This window comes from Chaetura pelagica, unplaced genomic scaffold (genome assembly GCF_000747805.2).
Source record: "Chaetura pelagica isolate M959 unplaced genomic scaffold, ChaPel_1.0 scaffold37, whole genome shotgun sequence".
Taxonomy (NCBI): domain Eukaryota; kingdom Metazoa; phylum Chordata; class Aves; order Apodiformes; family Apodidae; genus Chaetura; species Chaetura pelagica.
In genome coordinates, this window is record NW_009954567.1 from 4,574,873 (window position 1) to 4,584,233 (window position 9,361).

The 9,361-nt window shown below is 37.8% G+C and overlaps 2 protein-coding genes across 2 annotated transcripts in view; one reads left to right on the plus strand and one right to left on the minus strand.

Moving 5' to 3' along the window:
- The window catches only part of CENPK (centromere protein K), a 24,870-nt gene extending 24,569 nt beyond the window's left edge, over positions 1-301 (minus strand). The window contains exon 1 of the mRNA XM_010005411.1: positions 197-301. Coding sequence (XP_010003713.1) covers positions 197-301 — 105 coding nt within the window. The remainder of the gene's footprint in view (positions 1-196) is intronic.
- Positions 302-848: 547 nt separating this feature from the next.
- The window catches only part of PPWD1 (peptidylprolyl isomerase domain and WD repeat containing 1), a 15,687-nt gene continuing 7,174 nt past the window's right edge, over positions 849-9,361 (plus strand). Inside the window, exons 1-6 of the mRNA XM_010005366.1 lie at positions 849-947; positions 1,583-1,683; positions 2,970-3,090; positions 6,632-7,079; positions 7,633-7,823; positions 8,300-8,489. Coding sequence (XP_010003668.1) covers positions 892-947; positions 1,583-1,683; positions 2,970-3,090; positions 6,632-7,079; positions 7,633-7,823; positions 8,300-8,489 — 1,107 coding nt within the window. The 5' untranslated portion in view covers positions 849-891. The remainder of the gene's footprint in view (positions 948-1,582; positions 1,684-2,969; positions 3,091-6,631; positions 7,080-7,632; positions 7,824-8,299; positions 8,490-9,361) is intronic.

The following is a 9,361-nucleotide window of genomic DNA, read 5'->3' on the forward strand; positions in this document are numbered from 1 at the left end:
CTGTGGAGGGACCCTCGGGTGCGGAATCGTAGGCCGGAGACATAGCATTTCTGCTTGTGAGGGGAGGACGTCGTGGGATGGGGCGGCCGCGCTGCTGGAGCCGCTGCTGCCTGCCCCTCTACCTGCCCCTCTACCTGCCCCCTCTGCCCCTCCTCTCTGCCCTGCCCCCTCCGCCTGCCCCTCTGGCGCTGCTTGCCCCCGGGGCATGGTCCCAGGCTGGAGCAGTCGGAGGAGCCTCGGGGCTGTTAATTTGAAATGTGATGTGTGTGTGTCCGTCAGCCCGCAGCTCTGTGGGGATCATTGTCATGCAAAGATGAGCTTAACGACCCGCAACAGGTGTTCTTGGGAACCTGCCGGCACAGTAACAAAAGCCACTGCGCAAGTTAGGGAGCAAAAAATAGGAGGCAAAAGCAGAACATTAGGTAACTTTCGGTGACTGAGTTAAACGGAAATAGGAAGGTGCTAGCAGTTAGAATGAATCCATAATGCCACTGTTGGACCTTGAGTCTCCTAACAACAATATGGATATTGACCTTCTGTTTTCTGGCAGTGACTTAAAAATTTCAGTCTTGAGGTTTTTTTACACATTCAGCCAATGTTATGTATTTTTTACAGTGGGGCATTTGTATGGCTTAAAGCAGAGTTTGGTGGCTTTAGTCTGCAAAGAATCTGTAAGTCTGAAAGCAGAGCCACAATGGAAGCCCTTTTTATCATGCTTGCATAAAATTGTAGCATATTCTTGACTGTGTGGGTGTAAGCTATTCAAGGGAAGGGAAGGGAGAACAGAAGCTAGATGGACCTTTATGAAAAAAAAATTCCTGATTTTAATTTTTATTCTGTTTAGTTCTTGAATTTGAACATGTTTATCTTGAAAATCTACCGTGTGCTTCGATGTATGAACGCAGTTACATGCACAGAGATGTCATTACACATGTAGCATGTACGAAGTAAGTGTCTTTTTTTCCTCTACTGTATCTCATTGCCATGTCATTTTTGTATATCCTAGGAATTTTTCATTGTGAAAGTTTAATAATGGAAAGTTACTTTGTCCAGAGGTGGTATTTTAAGGTGTTTTTTTGCAAACTGTTTTCAAAGGAAAGGACTTACTGAGAAGCAAGATAAAATTGTTTAAATAGACTAAAAGAGAGCGCAGTGTGCAATATATACAGCAGTAACAGCAACTGATTGCATTTGAACAAAATAGGATTGAGCAGAACTGCACATCAAGGTGATGGCTTTCTTGTTTTCTTTATACACACACACACATTAGTAAATAGTAACTACTATGAAACCAGACGTAAAATAGAAGTAAAATTTCTGTAGTTAAAAGATATAGTATTATGTATTTCTTCAATTCAGGCTATTGACTTTTCATAGATTAATCCAGAGTGCATTAAAATACTTACTTGCTTTTCCAGGAGTGAAAGGAGAGTGATAGGACTCATTCAGACAGATTGTCACAGTGATTTGTTTGAAGTTCAGTCTCTAGACAATGTTAATTATAGTGCAAATTACTGCCCCAGAGTGGTGGGAACGTGCATAATATGTTTATCTTATTTTTTCTTTTCATTTCTAATTGTAGAACAGATTTTATCATAACAGCCAGTCATGATGGACATGTAAAATTCTGGAAAAAAATAGAAGAAGGGATTGAGTTTGTTAAACACTTCCGAAGTCACCTGGGTGAGAAGTTGCTTTCTTTTTGTCTGAAAGACCTCACTTTTTCCTCTCCTGTGCTCTTAGTTGTTTGAAGAGGAAGTGCAGATAAAGATGAGACTAGTTCTGGGATTAATTTACTACAGTCAGGGATTAAATTGTATCTGCCTACCTTCAGTTGTTCTTCTGTCCTGTTACATTTTGCTCCCAAACTGCAGGAGAGATAGGGTAAGAATAAAACATTTGTGACTCCTCCTGCACAGATCCCTTACCTGCTTTGCTCTGCCTGTGGGGAGAATGTCTAGGACATGAAGAAACTGTTTATTTTAAAATAAGTGAACAAATTACATAGCAGTGTTCATGAAATCTGGAGAAATTTAACACATTGTTACTTTAAGTAAGGTTACCTTCATCCAGTATCTTTGTTCTGGTTTGTTTTCCCCCCCTGCAGTATGGAAAAAAAAGTTTATTTTCACCTTGAATTATTGCAGCTGTAGAGTAAATTCTGCATCATTGTCATAATTGGAAGCTGAAATGCAATCAAGAATTAATAATTATTAATTTTTGAGTTAGTGGGTACACATAGCTCACCTATACTGTACTAAGCATTAAATAGACTGGACAGAAAATGAGATTCTCGTTGCTGTTAGAAGTTATTAAATGCCTGAAGGGAAAAAAAACAGTTTGATATGCAGATTGTTACAATAAGAAAAATATGTAATAATAGATAGCAAAATTACTGTTTCTTTTTCAGTTAGAAAAAAATTTTATGGTGGGCTCTTTATCTTAAGTATCAGCTTCTCATTATATACAGAAACAAAATATGAAAACAAAGCCCACCAAGGAAAAGTAAGTATTGTGAAAAACTTACAAAAGACTCCAATTGCAGAGTAATTGTGAGTTTTAATAGCAGGACTGTGTAGTCTGTAAAGTTCTGTTGTTTTTCTTCTCTTTTGAGAGAATCATGCTGAAGAGCACGTAACTTTTTACCATATCATAATGATGTTCTCAGCTTTTTAAAAAAATGAACATTTTAAGTTAAAATAATTTCAATTATAATCTTTCATTTATTTAAGTGGTAAGTAGTTCATTATTAGATACCTGATTCTAAACAGTGATAGGATACAAAGTGTTGTTTGTTGGTTTTTGTTTTGAGTTGTTTCTTTACTTAAAGTCAGGTAGCTTTTTAAGTCAAAAAAGTGGAGGAACAGCTGAAAAGCAGGTTTATACCTCTCCAGGTTTTCTCCTGTGCAATATTGATATGATTGATGTCCCTTTCCTGCATCTTAGTAGTATGTTAACTTTTTTAATAGGTATTATTGAGAGTATCGCTGTTAGTTCAGAAGGGGCGTTATTCTGTTCAGTTGGAGATGACAAAGCAATGAAGGTGTTTGATGTAGTCAACTTTGATATGATCAACATGCTGAAACTTGGGTAAGTTACTTAGTTCTTGAGAATGTTTGTTTGGGATTATTACCATTTTGCTAAGAGATAAGACAATAATTTGGCATTTTTTGAGGTTTGTTTTTTTCCCCTGAGTGAGCTGAAGCTGAGTAAGTTGCATTATCCAAAATGAATCCAGTGGCTAGAGATTGCCCTACTGAACGGAAACATGATTTTCCATGCACAATACAAGAGTGAAATAGGTCTGTGTCTTTCACAAAATAACATAATGGTTTGGGTTGGAAGGTGCCTTTAGAGGTCATGTAGTCCAGTCCTCCTTCAGGGTCGTTTCAACTGGACCAGGCTGCTCAGTGCCCCCTCCAAACCTGATCTTGAATCTTTCCAGGGATAAGGCTTCTCCCACCACTCTGGGCAACCTAAGCCAGTGTTTTACCACCCTCATAAAAAATGTCTTCCTTCTATCTAGTCTAAATCTCCCCTCTTTCAGTTTACAACCATTACCCCTTGTCCTATCACTACACGCCTTTGTAAAATGTCCCTCTCCAGCTTTCTTATGGGCTACCATCCAAGTATTGAAAGGCTGCTACAGGAGCTCCCTGGAGCCTTCTCTTCTCCAGGCTGAACAACCCCAACTCTACCAGCCATTCCTCACAGGAGAGGTGCTCCAGCCCTCTGATAATTTTTATGGCCTTCCTCTGGATCTGCTCCAACAGTCTTTCCTGTGCTGAAGACTCCAGAGCTGTACACAGTACTTCAGATATGGTCTCATGAGATCAGAGGGACAGAATCAACTCCTGTGATCTGCTGATCACACTTCTTTTGGTGCAGCCCAGGTGAGAGTTGGCTTTTTGGGGTATGAGTGCACATTGCTGGCTCATGTACAGGTTTTCATTCACCAGTACCCCCAACTCCTTCTCCACAGGGCTGTTACACAATCTCTTTGTTCCCCAGCCCGTACTGATAACAGGGATTGCCCCTTTGCAGGTGAATGGCCTTGCACTTAGCAACTTGAAGTTCACATGGGCCTCAGTGTTGAATGTTATGAACGAAGATGTGGTGTTTCTTGGCATGCTTTTTTTCTGTTTTTTGGCACTGAATTTAAAAATTACAGCCAACTAGTAGTTAAGTAGAGAAGGAATTTGGCCTGTATGTGTTGTCTTAGTTGCTGTCATAGGAATAGAAATTTCCTTCTTCTGTTAGAAATAATGTTGTTGTTTTCCTTAATCTTGCTTTTGTAGGATTTCTCTAGTTACACAGTATGTAGAGAATCTGGGAGACATAGAAATGGATGTTATTGCAAGTATAACAGTATATGAGGAAAGCAAGTCCCATAGCATTACAAGGGTGTGTTCGGAGGGTTAGAGGATCATCAAATTCTGTATGAAGAATGGTAGAAATACTGATGTTTCCACAAGCCTTATAAAGCTGGAACATTTATTCCTCATAGTCTACAATTTTTGATCAGCTGTGAAACTGAATAGAGCTATAAAATTTAAAATAATCACCCCAAAGCAAGCTTTTCAGAAGGCCTGCATAGAAGTTTGTTACCTGCTTTCTGCTTATAGTCGTAGTGTCATTCTCCAGATAATGTACTTGGCCTATGGGAATTTATTCTCTCTTGGCTGTCTGCTGTGTAAAAAGTCCAGTGAGCCTCTGTATTTTGCTGTTGCTTTTTTTTTTTTTCCCTACTTCAGAGCCCTGTATTATCCCTGCAAAACTGGTAAAATTATAAGATGAAATAAAAATAATTTATGAAAAGCTTCATTTGACGTGATAGTAAAACGTGCTCTTTTTTGGGAATTCAGGGAAAATTGAGGTAGAATTTAAAACCATTTTACTTCAGGGATACCCAGAGATTGCTACTTAGAGCATTTTTGTATAGTATTCCTTATTTATCTTAAAATATTTTTCATTCTCATCAGTCAAGACCCTCCTCTTCCCATATGTGTTTTTCAGGGATAATTGGGTTTTACTGGAAGTGAACTTTTTAATGAAGAAAAGAACTGTGTACAGCTGCTCCTGAATAACCTTTTAAAACTTAGTATTTGTTGCTCTGTCTTCTGCATTACTGTGTGTTGAGCAGGTAGTTTCTGCTGATATGCTTGAGATTTTTTTTTCATTAGTGTTTGCTTTGGCTTGCAATGGTTAATGTAGGGTCTAATCTTTTCAGCTCACATTATCTTGCATTGCCTGCTGTGATAGCTGGATGCTGGTATGTTGCACGGTTGGTTAGGCTTGTCTCAAAATGCTTCCGTTCCTTTCAGTTCTAACTAATCTCAGTTTGGCTGTCTGCAAATCCCCATGCTTTATGCTTCCATGATCAGAAGAGTGCCTATGTGTGTCAAAACTTTGGATAAAGATACATAGATCAATGGGACATCACCCTTCTTTATTTATTTATGTATTTATTTTCATTGTCACTAATTTGATACAAACTTCTGGTTGTGTTTCTCTTTATGAGGATCTTTACCTGAGAGGCACTGAAAATCTGTATTACTGGTGTCTGTCATTTTGTCAGTCCTTCAGTATCTATTAGTTTGGTTTGTGAAAGGATACTGAATACTAATTTTCTGTGGAGACTGCAATTTCTTTTTGGTCTGTCACTTAGTTTCTGAGTTCTGGTTCTCAAAATTTTTGCTTACTGCCTTTTAAAAACAGAAATATTGACCACATCTCTAGCTCCTTATGATCATAGAGCATGTTTTTGGTAGTATCAACTTGATTCCTTCTGAAATACATTTGGAACACTTACTGAATGTGTGGCGACTGTCTTAATTTTACTTAAATTGCTTTATGGGGTGCTCTTGAGTCACACAAGTTGAGTAGTGGTTATTAATGCCACCGGTGCTACTTAGCTGGATTTCCATCCTTATTCTTTTTACTGTGCAAGATGACACAGGAACAACCACAAAGCCATGGATGAAATGCAAAGAGTACATTTATTCCTGTTACCTTGCAAACTGGGGAATGTCCAAAGCAGCACTAAGGGGACAGGCACACAGGAATGCAGGCACTGCTGAGCTCAGTCCTTGCTACAGAGAGATTGTGAACCTGCTGGTTTTGCCTGTACATCAGGGATTTTCCCAGGCAGAGTTTTCTGCTGTGCTTTGATCTTTCTCGCAGCAGGGCAGGAATCTCAGGCATGTTTGATACAGTGTCTCTGAGTCTATCACAGGCTTGTGTTATCTAAACACAGATGTTCTACTTGTCAAGCACAGGATTGACATACAAGATTAGTAGTATGATAGATGTGTTTTTCAACACTGCAGCTGCAAGCCACTTGAGTGTGTTTACAGTCCTTGCCAATCTTCCATTATATTCCCACATATGCCTGCCTCCTACCTTTGCTAGCATCTCCATAAAACAATATGGAAAAACTGAATTAGATTGGTTATAACACTGTCCAATTCTAGCAAGACAAATATTAGCAAGACTAGTAAATAAAGTTCAACATTTGCTTCTGATCTTTGATTTCAAGTTTATTGTATAATTCAATTCTTATCTAAATAACACCAGTCCTGATTTCTACTTTTTTCTCCTTTTTTTTTTTTTTTCCCTCTTACTCTTGCAGCTACTACCCTGGCCAATGTGAATGGGTATATTGCCCTGGAGATGCCATATCTTCTGTTGCAACGTCTGAGAAGAGCACAGGAAAAATATTCATATATGATGGACGAGGAAATAACCAGCCACTTCATGTTTTTGATAAACTCCATACATCCTCTCTTACCCAGATACGGTTGAACCCTGTCTACAAAGTAGTCGTGTCTTCTGACAAATCTGGAATGATCGAGTACTGGACTGGTACTCCTCATGAATATAAATTTCCCAAGAATGTGACCTGGGAGTATAAAACAGATACCGATCTATATGAATTTGCCAAATGCAAGGCTTACCCATCCAGTATAAGTTTTTCACCTGATGGCAAGAAGATGGCCACACTTGGGTCTGACAGAAAAGTTAGAATTTTCCGTTTTCTGACAGGGAAGCTCATGAGAGTCTTTGATGAATCTCTGAGTGTGAGTTTGGTGTTCCTTCTCCTTTTTTGAGGCTTTTTCTCTACTTGAATTTATTTACCTGCACATTCACCTAAGTTATATTCTGTTCCTAAGGCTGAGTTTCATTGCTCTATTTTTCTTGCAGAAAAGGTTTTCTGTTTTCTGTTCCTTGTGTCTTGATTTGCTTTGCCCCAGGATTAATTATTACTGATTTACATTAGCTATGCAGTGAAACTGAGCTGTTGATGTTCATCTGTATTTTCATACTAGTAGATGTCTTTTTACTAGAAAGCAATTGCAAGAAATGTCCATTTCAAGTAATATTAAAATAGTGAATTAAATTTGTCATCTTCTGAGAACTTTGTCAGACAGCTACACACTTTCTTTACTTAAGCCTAGTAATACAATATGCCTGTTGGGTAATTAGAGTATTACTTGTATTTATTTTAATTCTTCAGTTAAATTTGAGTGGCGTAGTCTCGATTGTATTCTGTGTTTGGATCAGTGTTTTGCTGGATCCGAAGTTTAAAATATGTTAATACGATAATGATTTGGTTTTTTCTTTCTTCTGTAGATGTTTACTGAACTTCAACAGATGAGACAGCAACTACCAGACATGGAGTTTGGCCGACGTATGGCAGTTGAGCGTGAGTTGGAGAAAGTGGATGCAGTAAGATTAATTAATATAATTTTTGATGAAACTGGACACTTCGTTCTATATGGAACAATGTTGGGCATTAAGGTCATAAATGTGGAGACTAACAGGTAAGTTCCAGTGACACACATTGAGATAAGTATGTTTATTTGGAAGTCTACATTCAGTCACATTTGTAGTACATCTAAAACTTTATATGACTGAGAGGGTCTCTGATCTATTTTTTTGTTATTTGGGAACCTTAAATTTGATACTCCCATTCTTAGTAGTGAGTTGTTGCAGTTTAAAGCTTAAAGGAAAAAATATGGCAAGCATATTTATAGTAAAAATGTGTAATCGATTCATCACTGGCTAACCAGATGTGATAACATAAAGTAAATGAGAGTCTTGCACTTCGGATTTTATCATGTAGGGAGGGTAACTAGTAAATTATGTAGCAACTTGGAAAAAGAAGCATCATAAAAATAATTAATAAATTATTTTGAGAGGGTTTTGGAATTTTGCTGTGAGTCTTGCAGTGATTAAGGAGATTATCTGACTGTGAGCAGCTCACAGTAGTTACACCTTTTTATGTCTTGTATTTCAGATGTGTTCGTATCTTGGGAAAACAAGAGAACATAAGAGTGATGCAGTTAGCTTTGTTCCAAGGAGTAGCAAAGAAACATCGTGCTGCAATCACTATAGAGATGAAGGCATCTGAAAATCCTGTTCTCCAGAATATCCAGGCAGATCCAACAGTAATATGCACGGCTTTTAAAAAAAATAGGTTTTACATGGTATGTGTGTTTTCTGTTTAAATAACTTCATTCTTGTATTGATGAGTTCTCTCTGTTGTTTTTCTCCTTGCACCCTTCTAGTGTTTTTTGTCTTGAGTATTTGTGAACACAACTTTTCCAGGGGAGTCCCTTTATATTGCAAGTGTATTCTAGAAAAAAATCTATAAATTGACTAGAAACTGCTTTGTAGTTCTTAATTTTTTCATTATGGCTCAAGCAGGTAATAAACTTGGATGTTTTTTGCCTATGTAAATTATAGTTCTCTGAGAAAGGTATATGCTCTTGTTCTAGTTGAAAAAAAACTTGAAGAATATGTGAAAAACCTCACTAGACCTTGTACTGATAAAGAAACAAATAATTAACTGTACAAAATATGTCATAAAAATAATTAAATTCAGAGCAGCATCAGGATTTGGTAGCACCAAGCACATTATAGACAGGAGACAGATGACAGAAGACAGATGATAGCACTTAACCCCTGTTCGTGTTTTAGATTTTAGGTGAGATGCAACGTGTAAACCAGACAAGTAATTCCAGAGTACTTAGTACACATCTGGGATGTGATCACCATAGAGGTTAGAGATCAGTCTGTCATTACTTAAGCTTGAATTAGCTCATGTTTTCTTTCGGAGTTGATAGTATACTTTCTACATCTTTAAGGTACAATATAATGGAACGCATTGGTAGTCTTCACTCTTAAAGAAAAGATGCTGAACTACTTGACTTGAAAAGGGGAGGAAGTTTAAAGAAAACAGATTATAGAGAGATACTTGGATTTGTTGTACTGGAATCTGTGACTGTGGAAGTGCTGGTAATTCACAACACGGAAATGCAGAGATAGACTATGAATTCTGTCCCTGCTTTTCAAATCT